General features: G+C 39.6%; 1 protein-coding gene across 1 annotated transcript; it reads left to right on the top strand.

The window, feature by feature from the left end:
- The first annotated feature begins 944 nt into the window (after positions 1–944).
- Positions 945–5,696, top strand: LOC143578306 (nicotinate phosphoribosyltransferase 2-like). Its single transcript, XM_077061927.1, has 14 exons — positions 945–1,366; positions 2,615–2,762; positions 2,843–2,962; positions 3,033–3,167; positions 3,255–3,316; positions 3,393–3,468; positions 3,542–3,643; positions 3,726–3,842; positions 4,473–4,531; positions 4,613–4,787; positions 4,856–4,990; positions 5,075–5,282; positions 5,355–5,467; positions 5,548–5,696. The coding sequence occupies exons 1-14, from the start codon at positions 1,206–1,208 to the stop codon at positions 5,623–5,625; spliced, it is 1,689 nt and encodes a 562-aa protein (XP_076918042.1). The 5' UTR covers positions 945–1,205; the 3' UTR covers positions 5,626–5,696.
- The last annotated feature ends 12,953 nt before the right edge of the window (positions 5,697–18,649 follow it).

Raw genomic sequence — 18,649 nt, 5'->3', positions numbered from 1 at the left:
TTTTGATAAGTGAACTCAATCTGCTTCATCGTAGACCACATGGATGTCCTATCCTTGGTTTACATGTTTTATAATTTATATTTTACCTTTATTGATTAATCAGATTTTCATCAATTACCCGCATAATACACGGGACTCAAACTAGTTCTTTATACAAGATAACATTACAATTAAAAAAAAAAGACACTGAGTTGTAATATATTCTTGTATTTCAAAACCTAAGATTCTGGGATGTTAATTGAACCTCATCTCTTTCCATATATAGATTTCAAATCCAACACCACACCTATATATACATAACAATACTTTGTTATGTTATCCCCTCACATTATAGTAACTTTTATTTTTTTAAAACAAATTTCTTTTTTTAGGCCATCACACTCTTTAAATTGGATAGCCTTATTTTCCCACTCTGATCAGACCATATTGTCTTAACCGGCCCACGCCGCCTTCAAAGTTTGTCTCATTTGAGTATTCCTCTGAGAAACCACACCGCCGGCTACCACTTAATAGTCGTTGTGCTCACACAAGAGCAAAACTCCTCCCTGATGTACACAGGTGAGCTCAAAATACTAACAACCTCATAAGATCTAGTTTAAAATCTTTTTTTTTTTGAACGACCAACTAAGTAACGCCGGGTACTCCGTACGCGGCCCCATTGGCTAAAGTTAGCCCGAGCCGGCCACTGGTCCGGACGGACGGAGCCCCTAGCGGTCCACCTGTTGAGGGATTCCCCAGATAAAACCTGACTCCCACGCCCGCCAAACAGTACGACAGCGAGGAGCTGGTAAAACCAGGTGAGATCAGGACTCGAACCCGGTAAAACCGTTGAGTTACTAGTCCAACTTTTATAGGAACTTTTTAAAAACATAATAATGGATTAATAGATAGATATATAGATATTTGTATATTGTATATATACTCGTAAATATCTTGACTTATAGACTAGTGACTAATGCACCACAGCAGAAGCCAGTCAGAGAAAGAAAAGTTGATTTCAAAGACCACACAAAATCAAACCACCACTCACGCTAGTGACTAGTGCACAAAGAATTACAACTCTTATTCAGATTCCAATATATACATACATACATATATACATAACATATATAGATAAGGGGACGGAGATTACAAACCTCACACGATTTAATTTAATTTTATTTAGTTTCATTCATCTTCATCTTTATTGATTGCTACTATTCAAAATGACTGAAGTTAACGGCGATGTAAATCATCATCTGCCGGCAGCGGCGGCGTCAATCGCCGGCCCGACTAATCCAATGGTGACGCCGCTCCTCACGGATCTGTATCAGTTCACCATGGCATATGCTTACTGGAAAGCTGGAAAACATAACGAACGAGCTGTGTAATTACTTCATTATTATTATTATTTGATTTACTTAATTGAAGTGAGTTAGGGAGTGTAATTATGAAATTAATTAGGGATTGATTTGGAATTAGGAGGTTTAATTGATTTGGATGAAATCTAATTGTGTTAGTGGAAACTAGAAGCTTGAATTTTGATGTTTTGATGCATTGAGTCAATTTGTGTGCAGATCCTTCTGTTGCATATGTGATTATGTTATATGTTGTAGACGAGCCGAACCGACACAAACATGAAAACGGGAATGTATGTGTTAATCAAACAGTTTTCTTGTGTTCGTTTGTTTAAAGCCTAAAGGGACAGTAAATAAACGGACAAAAAGAAACAAACTTAAAACGAGCATAATAGGACAGACATAAATGAACATAATTGACCAAACGTAACCAACTATACACACACACACATACATTTTAAACGAGCTCTTTTTATGTTTATAATTATGTAAATATATCTACTTACATATCTATTAAAACTTTACCAAACATAAATAACATCTTATTATTATTATTGTTGTTGTTGTTGTTTGATTTACTTGATTGAAGTGAGTTAGGGCATGCAATTAGTTTGGGATTGATTTGGATTTAGGAGGTTTAAGTGTTGTTGATTTATATTAAATCTAATTGTGACAGCGGAATCTAGAAGTTGGTTAGGGCATTGATTGATGTTTCGGTGCTGTTAGGATTGAATTTTGATGTTTTCAGTCAATTTGCAGATCCTTTATATGTTGTGTGTGATCTTAGATGAATGAAAACGGACGGTATTATGTTCGTGTTCGTTCATTTAAACTTTAACCGAACATGAAAACGAAAATGAACATATAATTGAACAAATTTTTGTCTTCATGTTTGTTCATTAGGAAAATGGGCCTGTTCATGTTCGTTCTTTCAAAACCTAAACAAACAGTTCACGAACATAAACGAACAAATATGACAAACATAAACAGACACAAATGAACATAATTGACCAAACATAACCAAGTATACACACACACACACAATTTAAACAAGCTCCTTTTATGTTTATAATTATATTAATATAACTTCTTACATATTTATTAAAATTTTACTAAACGTAAATAAACGAACATAAATGGGCGTACATGAACATAAATGAGTGGACAAAATGTTTGATCGTGTTTGTTTGTTTATTAAGTAAACAAACTTCCCGCCAAACAATTCATGAACGCTCAGTTCAGTTCGTTTACTGGCCTAATTTTTTGAATTATTTCAGGTTTGACTTGTATTTTCGGAGGAATCCGTTTGGTGGCGAGTACACGGTTTTTGCTGGACTTGAAGAATGCATAAGGTTAATTGCAAATTTTAAATGTTCTGAGGAAGAAATTACATTTCTTCGTGAGACTTTACCTCCTACATGTGAGGTAATCATCGATTTATACGAATTAAAGGTACAGAATGCTGATTATAGGTTGTGTAATGAATATTATTGTGATGAAATTAGGATGGATTCTTTGATTATATACAAGGAATTGATTGTTCTGATGTTGAAGTATATGCTATTCCTGAAGGGTCGGTCGTTTTTCCCAAAATACCGTTGATGAGGATTGAAGGCCCTGTGGCTGTAAGTCATTATATTCGCTTCATTCCCCAAAGTACCCTTCATGATATTGTTTAAAAGATTTTTATTACAGGTGGTTCAACTGTTGGAAACGCCTTTTGTAAATCTTGTAAATTATGCATCGCTCGTCACTACAAACGCTGCAAGACATCGTTTTGTTGCTGGAAATTCCAAACTTCTTCTTGAATTTGGGCTTCGGCGGGCCCAGGTTAATATAAGTTTTTAACATGTCTGCTTTCTTATATCATTATTAATAATGCTATTTTGTATAATCTTTTATTTAATTCATGTTTAGGGTCCTGATGGTGGAATAAGTGCATCAAGGTATTGCTATATGGGAGGTTTTGATGCAACGAGGTGATCCTGTTGACCACATATTACATAAATCCCGCCTTAAGTGATCAAACTTTCATTTAATTTGTTGTGTTGACAGTAATTGTGCAGCTGGGAGAATATTTGGAATACCGCTTCGTGGAACTCATTCACATGCTTTTGTTAGCTCATTCATGGTTAGTGTGACATATAATTTTTCTGGTATAGTATCTAATTTCATATTTGATAATCAATTTGGTTGATGTGTAGGGACCTGATGAAATTGTTGATAAGTCTCTTAGAAGTCATGATGGCTCTCGTGTATGCGAGGATTTCATTAGTGTTGTGCAGACATGGTTAAGCAAACTTAAGGTTGATTTGTGTTGTATATATATAATCTGTTTACATAGATTTATAATTTCTGTATATATTATATATCTGATTCGTGTTTCAGAGGCTAAGTATATTGAAGGGTGTTTTTGGTGAGACTAATCAGAGTGAGCTGGCAGCTTTTGTTTCATATGCACTAGCATTTCCCGACAACTTTCTAGCTCTTGTAGACACATATGATGTAAGTTTTAAAACATATCATTCAATGCATATTAATAGACTTGTAAACGAACCGAATGAACACGAACCGAGCATGTTCATGTTTATTCGTTTAACGTTTAACTTTAACCGAGCAAACGATTGAACAGTAACAATTAATTAAATAAAATGGGGTTTTCTGTTCTTGTTCGATTTTGTCCGTTTGTTAACTGTATAAACGTTTCATGAACGTAAATGAATGAACATAACCGAGCTAAACGCAGTTACGTAAAAGTAATGTGAAAAACAATGTGTTGGGCCTAAAAAGTTGCTAAAGCTAAACTGAGCTGTAATAGGCCAGAAAGATTATAAACTAACGAAAAATAACGAACTTAAACAAATGTAACCTGATAAACATAAATGAAAGTAAACCATCATATATAAACGGATTATAATCAATGAACATTCACAAACATAAATGAACAAACGATACATGTGTTGATGCTCGTTCGTTTAACTAAATGAACACAAATTTGTGTTCATGCTTGTTTATTAAATAAACACTTCCCACCGAACGGCTGACGAACTGTTCACTAAATGTTCGATTTGTTTACATGCCTGCTTACAAAGATTTGGTTGAATTAATAATTACATATGTTGTCGTTTCTTGCAGGTTATGAAGAGCGGCGTTCCTAATTTCTGTGCTGTCGCTTTAGCACTAAATGATCTTGGGTATGTTGTAATTTATCTTTTTATTTATTTCTATCTCTTTTTTTTCTTTTTATAAAAAATAAATCTTTTTTTTTTGTGCAGGTACAAAGCACGAGGCATTAGATTAGACTCTGGTGATCTTGCTTACTTGTCATGTGAAACAAGAAAGTTCTTTCAAACTATTGAAAATGAATTTAAAGTTCCCGGTTTTGGGAAAACGGGTATAACTGCTAGCAACGACCTCAATGAGGAAACCCTAGATGCGTTAAACAAACAGGCGCGTAACGAGTATTATTATTAATTAACAAGACAATGTTCATAGATAAAAAAAAAGTCAAATTTCAGGGTCATGAAGTTGATGCGTTTGGAATCGGGACATATTTAGTGACATGTTATGCTCAAGCTGCTTTAGGTTGTGTTTTCAAGCTTGTTGAGATTAATAATCAACCTCGTATTAAGCTGTCAGAAGACGTCTCTAAGGTTTGACGTTATTAACTGAATAACTGATTTTGAGATATTCTTAATCTGTATTAAGTAACATTGCCTAATGTTTATTTTTTACAGGTTTCGATTCCATGTAAAAAAAGATCGTTTAGATTATACGGAAAGGAAGGCTACCCTCTTCTCGACATAATGTCGGGGGAAAATGAACCACCACCCGAGGTAGGTGAAAGAATATTATGTCGCCATCCGTTTAACGAGTCGAAGAGAGCCTATGTGGTACCGCAATGTGTTGAAGAGCTTATGAAGTGTTATTGGACCGGGAATACAGGTGAGAAGGTTGTGTTTTCACATTTAAAAAAAACATGAATTGACACGCTTGTGTGTGTGTGTGTGTGTGCAGACAAGAAAAGTGAAGAATTGCCGACACTTAAGGAGAATAGGGAGCGTTGTGTCCGACAACTAGAGCGAATGCGTCCTGATCATATGAGGAAGCTCAATCCGACACCGTACAAGGTTAATCTGACAACACTTTCTATATACATACATATATACAATATTTGCATACATTATGATTAATTGTATTGTTTGAGCAGGTGAGTGTGACTGCAAAGTTGTATGATTTCATTCATTTCCTATGGTTGAATGAAGCACCTGTTGGGGAGTTACAGTAGGGTTTGCAAGTTATCTCAATAAACCACAAAAGCTTTTGTTTTATACTCAATTAATGTATAAGTAGATTTTTTTTATATATATGTTTCACTGTGCTTATTTCATAATACTATCAATTAAATAATTATATCTCAATACTATGTCTGTATTAAAATCTGTGATTTGTTGAATGCTTGATCCTCAAACTTAACTAATTACAAATGTGATTTTTATAGCTTTAAACTTGTTACTAAGGTTGTCCACATGTTTGAATTTTGCAATTACGGTCATCCTTATTCACTAACGCAGTTAAAATTTTCAGTTGGATTCATGTTAAATGACCAAACTATCCTTTTTATAATAATAATAATAATAATAATAATAACAGGAGGGACCCCACCCGACACATTGTTCTTACTCACTCTCCATCACAACAGCCACCGTGACCCGCTGCCGCCTCCACCATGTTGGCAACACTAACTTCACAGCCGCCCACCACCATGAGCTTCTCTGTAGTGTCCGGTCGTCAGAATCCATGTCGTCAGAAACAGTCTTTCATCATTTCACAATCTGATCGGGTCTGCGATATGTAAAGAATTGCCGAGTGAAGCTTGTTGGGAAATCGATGTTTGCCGCAATGCTAAAGGTGGTGATGGAGCTTGACGATGGTATTAGATAGTGATGATAACTGATATGACACATCAAGCATGCGTTAATGGACTCGCAAAAGCAAACCCGATTTATGTTTAACTATCGGTATGGAATTTTAAGTTAAAACTCGATTATTAGAGCGTACAACACGTAAAGACAGCAACATCTATAAAGTTTCTGTCATACAATTTTTTTTTGCCTTTTTTGCATAAGCAAATCTAGGGGTGAGCACGGTTCGGTTATTGGGTGAAACCCAAACGGAAACCGAAGTTATCGGTTATTTTAGAATACCAACCGATCGGTTTTTTGTTATTCGGTTATTTTCGGGTTTTTTTATTGTGAGTAGGCATTACAAAAAAAATAAATAAATAAATAAGAATAGAGTACCTCATATATTTTGAATTCAAAATACTTAAATAAGCATGTGTTACATGGAACCAAACAAATACAAAGTTTTTTAAGTAGCAGAGTTTAAAATTGGATAAATCTCTAGAATAATAATCAACTTTTATAAGTGTTCAAATTGGGCCACTGATGCATATTTTCCTCAAATCGAGTCACTAAATCTTCAAATAGAGTCTCACCGATTTTTTTATGCGTCATGAAAGAAATGGAGGATAATATATGGGGGTCGGAATTTACAATGTATGTAGTTAGACCATAACCAATAAGGATCTTAAAAATCATCTAAAAACATGCCTAGTCAGCTGCCACATCAGACAAACATTCATTCTTCAAAATCTTCAAAAACTTTTCCAATAAGGAAACCCAAAAACACCCAAAAATATTTTCACATCATCACCACCTTTTATAATTTTTTAATTACCAATCTTTTATTTTTATATATTGTATAGAATAATATATATATATATAATTCGTTTTAAGAAAAGTTTTAAAAATAAAAATATAAAAGTTAAACATTTTTTTTCGTTGGAGGGAAACACTAAAATTGAAATATTTTTTGTTTGAGCTAAAAAAAAAATAAAATATTAATTATTTATTTAAGTTTATAATGTTTATTGCTTAAAATATATAAAGTACTTTTTTTTTGTTTTATAACTATATTATAACTATATATGTTTATATATGATTTATAATATATATTCAAAACAAAGAATATGATTTTTTTAATAAAACCCAACCCATGGCCCACCAGTTTTCTCTTTCCCTACAAAAATGAGATTCTTGTGCAAGAATGTGGCCTCCAAAAATCTCTAAAAGATTTGTCACTCCAATGGTGTTGTGGCTAAGAATCTCCACATAGGATGTAAAAACTCCCATGAATTCCTTATTGTGGATGGTCTTATATTTAAAAAAAATAAAAAACGTTAATTATATTAAATTCAAAAATAAAAAATAAATTATAAGTCGTCACTCCCGTCGACATAAAAAAATAGATAAAAAGATTTTTTATGTGAAACAAAAAAGAAAAACGAAAAAAAAAACACATGATTAAATCTTTAGTTTAATAAAATATGAAAGTTAAGTGACTTAATTAGAACATTTTTTAAAGTTGGGTGACTTAATTGAAATACTTTTGAAACTTGATTACTTTTATATGAAATTGCCCCTTTAAAATTCAACAAAGTATTTTTAATCGAAAAAACACTAAAAGTTTGGCCCGAATATTCATTTATTAACCTATTTAAACCCAATTTTGATCATCTTCTTAATCTTCATCATCGTCAATGATAGATTCTTTTGGTGTTTTGTTTCCGGTCATAACATCTTTAAAAAATCACGTAGAAAACATAGGTTCGATTAATCGGTTTGGTCCGGTCTTTATCGGCTTTTTAAAACCGAATCTAAACCTGAAAATCAGGCTTTCGGAAAACTAAAAATATATTTAATTTCAAAAGAAAAAATTTATTACGGTTGACCCGAAAGTTATAAATAAAACCTGAGAACCAACCCAAGTTACTTTGGTATTGATTCGAGTTAGTATGTTATCGGGTTCGGTTTAGTTCAAATACGGGTTTTCTTGTATTGGATTTCGGGTAAAAGTGAAATATTAAAGAAAAAGAAAAAGCAGGTTGGATATGTATGGAAGGAAGGAAAACCTAACCGGGGTGTAGCTCTATAAAATCCAGAAGGAATCATAATAATAATTTGAGAGCAAGCAAGCAAGCGTTCCAGTTCTGATCTGATCTCGCATAACAGGTTCGACTCGATTCCCCTAACTTTGTTCTTCTTCTTCTTGGAGGAGGAGGAGGACTTGTGATTTACCATTGCTCACGTATCCAATCCGTTGATTCTGATCGAAACACTATCTATAATGCAATGCACTGTATAATATGTTTGTTTGTTTTGATAAAATTCAGGATGAAATCATCATCCTACCTGATTCTGATGATGTCTTTGACTGGATTCTCCACCTCAAGGTTGGTTGGTTGGTTAATTCTGCCCTTTTTAGTCTTTTCTAACAAATTTTGTAGAGATTCAGATAACAAACAAACAAACAAACAAACATTTATATCACAATGTTGTGCTGATCACAGGTGGAGAAGGAAGTATATATGGAGGATTCTTAGCTTTCTCATGCTACTGCTAGTAAGTCCAAATTTATTATCTATATATTCATACATACAAATGGAAAACTTATTAAATGGTTGTTTTTTCGCCCCTGAGAAGTGAAGTTGACTTACAAGTATAAAGGAAGGAATTTTTGCAACCATGCCTAGTGTTCTAAAAATGACCCAACAATGCGTAAGAATTTTTTTTTCATAAATCATGTTGTGACGAGGAAATTGTGCTTGAGTCGCTCCTCAAGTTTCTAGTTTTTTATAACTAAATTGACTACATGATAGAGTTAGGGGCTGTTTGGCAAGTGCTGAACGTCTGAATGGTTAAGAGGCTCTGATCCAGTAAGTGCTGAACCAGTTAAGTCTGTTTGGTTGGACCTCTGAATAAATGTGTAAAATGACTATCTTACTCCTCCGAGGCATAAATGAACTACTTGTTTAAGTGAATAAGCAAAAATTATTAGAGTAAAAGATTAATTTTTGAAAATTTAATAGCGTGTGGATAAATTTAATGATGGACCGTATCCACCCCAATTACTTTTGAGTTTTCAATGGCATCCCATGATACTTTTCTCACCCTATACTATTAGTTAGGTGATGTTTATTTATTAAGAGGTAAAATGTTTGCAGTCTGCGGACCACATCTACAGACACTTGTAGCAGAAGAGGTGGACCAAACATCTGCAGTCTGCAAGAAGAAAACTGTTTTTTTTAACGTATGCAGACTGCTAAAATAAAACAAAAATGTTAAATAAGCTCCCGGAACCGACCCTTTCATTAACAATCTGGTTCTGAGCCGGTCCAGGTTTAACCCGTTGCACACCCCTACCAACCCGTAAGGTCAGTCACAAATTAAATAAAAGAGAATTGCCACTTGTATTTGAAAAAAGTTTGCATGACCATAGCATTTTTTGAAAGATAAAATGAACAAAGCATAACAAGAATACCTACTTGAATGTCAAAAGTCCGGCACCAATATGATGTGCGCCTCTATCTACATCCTCTTCTTCTCCAATCTCGTTTACTAAAAGTAGATGTTTCCATGAGCCGAACCAATACTCTTCCATCAGTCTGAAATACATGATACAATAAATAACATCTCAATCAGTAACATCAAACAAGTTCTTGTTATAATAAACACTTGAATATAAATTATGACGTCTATGTCAAATTAGAGGGAAGCGTGAAACTTTTTGTCCATCTTTTTATAATCATAACTACTATTTACTTGAGCAAAAAAAAAAAAACATTTTGGCTCATCTCTTTATTAGATCCAAATTTGACTCATTAATTAACCACATTTAAAGCTGAAATAACTCACCCACAAAGATCACAAAGACGTTCATCAAGTTTTGTCTCTCGGTCATGAAATAGAACCCGATCCTGGCTGGTCTTCTCCGAAGTGAAGTATGCAACATCTACAAAGTGCCTTGTCTCATAAATACTCCTGGACAACGGTGCAATTTCATCAACAATAGTGCAGCCTCACGGACACACCCATGCTTCATCACCACTCTTTCTCTCAATTTTGATATCAGAATTTCCTAAAAGAAGCATAAAAAAGATAGTTAAGGGTGCGTTCGTTTCACGGAATGAAATAGAATTGGAATTGGAATTTAAATAGGATTTGGAATTTGAACATTCCATTAGGAATTGGAATTTGAGTGAATTGAAATCCAATTACATTCTTAATGTGTTCGTTTGACAAATGAATAGGAATCGTTTTTTTTACAAGGATAACAGCGAAAACATTTTAGTTTTTTCAGATTTTTTGTTTTTTATTGAGCTCACAGAACCAGGAACATGCTTACTTACCTCCGGGTGCACCGAAGCCGAAGCTGATGACTCCGACAACAAAGAGAGATGGTGTAAGTTGTGCCTAAAAAAACAAATATTAATGTCAGATTATCACACGTAAGTACGTAACATGAGAGACCATAACCATATAGAAAAAAAAAAGAAAAAGAAAAAGAAACCCAAAAGTAGCAAACAACAAACAAGCACAAAGTTTACCTAAAGCTTATCCAATCCTATCCAATTTAAATTAAACATCATTTAAATTACAAATACAAGCCTACTATATATTGACATTGCATGCAGTGAACAATTATTAAAGCAATTGGTACCAGACCCGAACACGATTATGGGGCTTCGATACAGGGATTATAAAGCATTGGCAACCTGTTATTGGTATATATATATCGAGGGAAATTAGCATCATCATCATAAAACCCGTTGTCAAACTTGAGAAAGAGAAGCTTAATTAACATGAAATTAGAAGACTGAATTTGATGAGAGAAAGAGTGAGTTCATGAAACGGTGGAACAAGCTAGATACGAGAAAAGGACAAGGAGCTTATAATTATTATTTACTGTATTTTGAAACACGTGTAACGAAGACAAATGAGGTAGCATGTAGTTGTATCTTACACATAAAAATAAAAAAATCAAATAAAAAATTCCTAAAACTCACTAGTAGCGTCGCCTATCAAATTTGTGTATCTATCTATAGTTATTATAGAAGCATATAATAATACCTAAGCTTTAGTATCAAGTAAAATAATAGCTACAAACATGTATAAAATAAAAAAGTTTTGACTTACTCATCCTGAAAAATGAATAATAAGAGTAAGTCCTTGTGACTTTGTGAGATTACCACCATTTTCTTCTAAGTGTCTTTTTAACATTTCAGGCAAACCAGCTGAAGAGGTAGGTCCCAGCAGGGCTCAGTTGGTCCCGCATGACTCACCTTGAACAGGGATGTCTGCGCAAAGACCATCTACTCCCGCAGGACCCACCATGCTCAGAGAAGCCTACGCGCAGTATGCAAGCTGCATACGCAGGGAAAAGCCTCCCAATGGTAAAGTAACCCGCCTGTTCCCGCAGTTGCGGATACAAGCCATCAGGGAAGGCTACCCGCACAGCATAGCTACACGCATAAGGCTTAACACTAATATTCAGTGTCACCTGAAAGAATGAGCAAAGGCGGGAGGGGGAAAACTCCCGCCAAAATGGGCCAGTCCGTATGATGGAGGATCTTTTGCGTGATACCTGGCGAGGTAAAGACAAAAGATCTGACCAAGAATGCGACAGCTCACTGACAGCAGCGTGGCAGACAGCACGCCACTGCACTGTGACCAATAGCCGCCGCCTGCTCACCAACTCCTGCCAGAGCACGTGCCTAGCCTGCAGTTGGTAGAAGACGAAGAGTGCACGGCACGCCTGCTCTATGTCAGACGCTACCTGTCCACCACTCACAGGCAAGGCACGTGCATAGGTTACAGTTGGTAGCGTGTTGGGCCGGCTAAACCCCTTGGATACCCACCTTCGGCTATAAAAGACAGCAAATGGTATTATCATTTCATCATCTACTATCTCGTATAACTTACTTGATAACTGCTCTAATAGTATTCATATACTTTTATATTCAAAGAGCAATATAGACTGATTCTCACGCCGGAGGGTGGTCACAAGGAGGAACCCCCCCTTCTCAGTGACGAGCTTACGGTGTCTGTTTTGCAGGTTCCCTGAAGTACAACTTACTCTGCTGGACCTAACCTTCGTGGGAAACATTACTTAGCCCCCAGATTACCTATAATCTGCCCGGGGTCACTTAGTGTTTCTTCATTGGCGCCATCCGTGCATAAAAGCTAGAACTACATCTTTCTCCAGTTTTTCAAAACTTCCAAGATGACTAGAGAAACTCCGGTAACCACAACCCCAGCCACTGGGGTAAACACCGGCAACACAATGTTTACAAACACTACCCCAGCCACCCAAGCTGGGGGAAGTGAAGTACATTTTACGAACACTACCCCAGTCACTCATGTAGGGGCAAGTGGAGTAAATATTCCACTGGGATTCACTGATGCCCAGCTGGAAAAACGAACTCGAGCCCCTCGCCAAACACTTGATCAAGTGAAGGCATGGGCCGAGGCACGTCAAAGAGAATTTCAGGCTGAGTTGGAAGAACGCTTGCGTTCAGTCCAACAAGCTGAGGAATTCGGTAGTACTCGCCAGCACCTCAACATGAGTAGTGAGTGCGAGTACTCAGACGACGAGAGGGAAGACTCCGACACCGACGCGAACCCTCGCCATAAGGCGAAAGGGAAGCGTAAGGAAACGGACCCCCAGCCAAAAAGGAATTTTGGGGAAGCATTCCAACCAGTCACGGAGAAAAGCTCGCGTGACTTCTCCAAGGCCTTTAGACCTACTGCCACAAACGCAGGAAGGTCAAAATTTGCTAGGGACATTGCAGAAGCAATCGCCCCGAGGAGTGCCAAACAAATGTCCAACATTGGCACATACGATGGTCTATCCGACCCAGATGACCATCTGAACAGGTTCATTGCGGGGGCAACCGTCAGTAACTGGACGGAGCCCACGTGGTGCTACATGTTCCAGATGACTCTGGTAGGAGCAGCCAGAGCATGGTTTGACCGTTTACCGGTCCACCACATTTATGACTGGGCAGACTTCCAGAACAAGTTCAGTCAACAGTTTAGTCAACAGAGGAAGCACACTGAGGAGCAGTGGACGATCCTCAACTGTGTGAGAGAAGAGGATGAATCCTTACTGGACTTCATCACCCGCTTCAACTCCAAGAAGCTGAGTCTGGGCAACGTCAGCGAAGACCTCGTTCGCGCCGCTTTCATTCAGGGCGCTGAGTACCCAGAACTTATCCGCACTTTGACGGGTAAAGACGGCATGCCATCCACATGGGATGCCATAATGACGGCAGCCAAGCGCTTTGCCGAAACGGAGAAACAGCTGGGAAGAGATCTCCCCCAGAATACAAACCTCTACACACAGAGGACAAGGGAGAACAATGTGAGAGCCGCCCGGCTAAACAAAAAGAGGCGGCAAGGTATTTGGCAGTCAAGGATTAACTTTGACACCCCCTCAAGCTCTCGCCCTCTGGTTGGCGGAAGGGACAACACGCACCCTTCCAACCGGAAGAACCGTTGGACGCCACTCACCAAGAGCGTCACGGAGATATTTGCCACGGAAAAACTGCCATGGCCAAAAGCCCCAGCGATCCGACAGAAACCCAATGCGGATCAAAGCAAGTCTTGTGACTTCCATGGGACAAAGGGCCACAGCACTGAGGAGTGCACATCCTTGAGGGACATCGTCGAGACATTCGTCAAGGATGGGAGGTTGCAACACCTCGTGGCATCTATCAAGAAAGGGGGAAGAAACGACAACAGGTACAGGGGTAACGGACGAAAGCCCGTCGACATCAGCATCAACATGGTCCATGGTAAGGTCAGAGGAAGAAAGAGACCGATGACCGAGCCATGCGCATGGAAGGAAGCAGAAGTGCGCTTCCCGCGAGTGCCGGGAGGCCCAAACAAAGAAGGCCCCATTGTCATTAAAAGCCAGCTGGGGCACTACATCACCTCCCGCACACTCGTTGACAATGGCGCATCGTCGACAGTGATGTACAGGCAGTTCTTCGACAAGCTCGACGATGAAGACAAGGAACGCCTGGAGACGGTCTACGCTTCAATGGAGGGGTTTGACGGCAGCATGAACACTCCCTTGGGCATCCTATCTTTCCCCGTCACTCTCACCGATGGGAATTATTCACGCACGGAGGATGTGGATTTTGTTGTAATGAAAAAACCACATCATACGTATGACATCCTATTCGGGAGAGACGGGATGGCAAGATTCAACGCCGTGGTATCCTCAGTCCACGGCATGATGGGATGGCCAACAACTGACGGCGTAGCGATGATCACGGGCATTCCCCAGGTATGCATCGCATCTGTCTCTTCTAAACCCAAACCGAAGATGGCCAAACAAACCATCACTGAACCTGAACAGTGGGCATTCAATGGGAAATATCCTGATCAGGCCGTTACCATTGGCCCGACAATTGTTGATCCAACACGCACCTTACTCAAGCGCTTACTGCAGCGAAACGCAGACATCTTCGCGTGGACACCAGCCGACATGACTGGTGTACCCCGGAGTAAGGCAGAGCATAAGCTCAAATGCGATCCGGCCGTTACGCCGATCGTACAAAAGCGCAGAGTAATGGGGCCCGAGCAAACCAACGCGTGCAGAACCCAAGTCAAGGAACTCCTTGATGCGGGCATCGTGCGCGTTAGCAAATATCAAACGTGGGTTGCAAATCCCGTAATGGTACCGAAGAATAACAAACAATGGCGCATGTGCATAGATTTCAAAGATTTGAACAAAGCATGCCCCAAAGATTGTTATCCGTTACCAGAAATTGATCTCAAGGTGGATTCGGTGGCACCATTTCGCCTTAAATGCTTCTTGGATGCGTATAAGGGGTACCATCAAATCCACATGGCTGTAGATGACCAGGACAAAACCGCCTTTCGGACGCCCGATGGCACATTTTGTTATAAAATGATGCCATTCGGACTTAAGAACGCCGGGTCCACGTACCAAGTCTATATGGATGATTTGGTCATCAAAAGCCCCGAGCCAGAGGCGATGTTGAAAGACATTGAGGAAACTTTCAACACGCTCAGAAAGATAAACATGAAGCTCAACCCGAGCAAGTGTTCATTTGGGGTGGAAGAAGGGAAGTTCTTGGGAGTCATTATTACTAAAGATGGCTTCAGAGCGAACCCTGAAAAAGTCGAAGCCATTGTCAAAATGGAATCACCTACCACCATAAAACAGGCTCAAACACTGAACGGACGACTAGTCGCGCTTAACCGCTTTTTGGCAAACCATGCGGATAGGTCGTTCCCATTTGTGTCAACACTAAGAAATTGTTTAAAGAAAACGCACTTCCGCTGGACACCAGAAGCGGAAGCAGCTTTCCAGGAGATTCGATCACGCCTGATCGAACTCCCAACACTCACAGCACCACAAGCGGGAGAGGAGTTAATCCTATACCTCTCCGCAACAGATAGAGCAACCGGGGCAGTCCTGCTTGTAGAACGAAAAGGCATCCAGATGCCAATCTATTATGTTAGCCGCGTGCTGGCAGACGCGGAAACCCGGTACTCCACCCTGGAAAAACTGGTCTTGGCACTTATACACGCTTCACGCAGGTTGAGACGATACTTCCAGGGTCACCCAATCACTATTCTCACCAACTTCAAACTCTCAAATGTTCTAGGCAAACCCGAGTTATCGGGACGCCTAGCCAAATGGGCAATTGAATTGGGAGAATATGCGATTCAATACAAGCCGAGACCAGCCATTAAAGGCCAGGTCCTGGCTGATTTTATTGCAGAAGTCCCCGCTGCGCGGGAGAAAGAGTGCCAGGAGGAGGTTCAACCCTCCCCAGCACACGAAATCGATGAGGTCTGGCGACTCTACACTGATGGAGCAGCTAGTAACGAGGGTTCAGGCGCAGGGTTAAAATTAACAAACCCAGCAGGCCAGGAATATACTTATGCTATTCGGCTGGATTTCCCAAGTACGAATAACGAAGCTGAATATGAAGCATTCCTGGCCGGATTGAGGATTGCGCGTAAAATGGGTGTAAAAAATTTGGAAGCCCATGTAGATTCCATGCTAGTGGCAAACCAAATAAACGGGACGTACACGGCTGTGAATGACACAATGGCCCTGTACCTCGCCCAGGCCAAAGCCATCATGCGCGATTTTAATGATTGTAAAGTGATACATGTCAAGCGCAGCGAAAACAAATCTGCGGATGCGTTAAGTAAGCTTGCATCACTGGCCTTCACCCACTTGGGAAAGGACATCCGCGTGGAACTCCTCGAAACACCATCAGTCCCGCACAAGGAAATTTGTGTCATCCAAACCGGTACAGAAACATGGATGACCTCAATAATAAAATACCTTGAAGCAGGAACGTTACCAGAGTCGAAGTCACAGGCAAGAAAACTACGCTGTAAAGCACTGAATTATCAGCTGGTCAATGACACCCTTTACAGACGTAACTTTCTTGGCCCATTGTTAAGATGCGTAGACAACCAAGATGCTGACTACCTCCTAAGGGAGGTTCACGAAGGCATCTGTGGAGTACACGCAGGCCCCCGCGCTGTGGTAGCCAAGCTAAACAACGCGGGATACTTCTGGCCGGGTATGCATATGGACGCGTTGGCATACATCAGAAAATGCAGATCTTGTCAGCTTTACGCACCCAACACGCATCGCCCGAAAAATGAACTTGTTCCTGTCACTTCCTCGTGGCCATTTCAGAAGTGGGCCATTGACGTGACAGGCCCATTTCCAACAGCAGCTGGGAATGTTCAGTTCCTAGTGGTAGCCATTGACTACTTCACCAAATGGATAGAAGCGAAACCTTTAGCCCAAACAACTGCAAAGCATATCAAAAAATTTATTTGGGAATTTATTATTTGTCGTTTTGGACTTCCACAGAATTTGGTAAGCGACAATGGCACCAACTTTGCTGACAAGAAGCTACAGCAGTGGCTGAAAGAACTTCAAATCACCCACACCTTTACCTCAGTGGCACACCCGCAAGGTAACGGTGAGGTAGAAAGAGCAAACAAGAGCATCGTCGAAGGCATCAAGAAAAGACTCTTGGAACACAGATCCGGCTGGGTGGACGAGCTTCCGCACGTCCTTTGGGCAAACAGAACGCTGAAGAAGACCAGTACGGGAGAAACCCCGTTCAGTCTCACTTATGGCACTGAAGCCATGATCCCAGTCGAAATCGGTTTACCCTCACCAAGGGTCTTAATCCAACCAGAAGACAATGATGCGGAAAGACGGTTAGACCTTATGCTAACCGAAGAGCGCAGAGACTTAGCCGCCGTGCGTGAAGAAAACTACAAACGACAAATGCAAAAGTACTACAACACGCGGGTAAAACTCTGCAACTTCAAGGAAGGAGACTACATACTGCGTAACAACGAGGCTTCGAACCAACAACGCCCAGGAAAGTTGGCCCCGATTTGGGAAGGGCCATACATTATCAAAGAAGTTCTGGGAAAGGGCGCGTACCGGCTCGAAAGGCTCGATGGCACTCCCATCCCTAGAACATGGAATGGAGCTCAATTACGCAAATGTTATATGTAGATCAATTCCAACTTGTAAAGAAAAGGCCTAGAGCCACTTCTAATGGAAATGATTCTCCTTTCATGATGTATTGATAGCTTGTAACCTATGAACTTCCCTTACGGGAAGAAGTAGTTGCGTGTGGAAGGCGGCAATACCCGCATAAACACAACGCCAAAATGTTAAAAAGTTCTAAGGAAAACCTACACGCAGGTCAGATGAAGGTAAAGTTTAGCCATCCTTGTAAGTGCAAGTGACGGTCTTACCCGCACAATCACGAACAAGGAAGCCAAACTTAACTTACCATCTACCACGTTAAAAGGTTAACTTATGAACACTTAAAAAAGGAGAAGAAAAACCTACACGCAGGTCAGATATAGGTCTAAAGTTAAAGCCATCCTACTAAGTGCAAGTGACGGTTACACCCGCACAATCACGAAAGAGGAAGCGAAAACTTTAGTCCATTATCAACCACGTTCAAAGGTTTAACTTAATGCCTTAGAAATTTCGAAAAGGAAACCTACACGCAGGTCAGATAGAGGGTAAAGATTAGCCATCCTACCAAGTGCAAGTGACGGTTTTACCCGCACAATCACGAAGGAGGAGGCGAAACTTTAACCCATCATCAACCACGTTCAAAGGTTCTTATTCTAAACACTTGGAAAATTGCTAAATCAAACTAAGTATGCAAGTCATAAGTTTATAAAGCAAGGAACCCAAGGAAGGAAATAACAATCTTATACGCAAAGAGATTAATATTTCACAATCAATTACAAGAATGGCTGGGTAACTACCCGCCTAAAAGAAATCTATACAAAGCTAAGTCTATCCTAGCAGCGGGAAGGGATCTTCAGGATCAGGCTTCAGGGCCACCTCCGCTTGGGCCA

This window comes from Bidens hawaiensis, unplaced genomic scaffold, assembly GCF_021521415.1.
Source record: "Bidens hawaiensis isolate Kalapana, Puna unplaced genomic scaffold, B.hawaiensis_p1.1 tig00029139_1, whole genome shotgun sequence".
Taxonomy (NCBI): domain Eukaryota; kingdom Viridiplantae; phylum Streptophyta; class Magnoliopsida; order Asterales; family Asteraceae; genus Bidens; species Bidens hawaiensis.
Note: the sequence above shows the minus strand (reverse complement) of the source record. Positions and strands in the feature narration are given on the sequence as shown.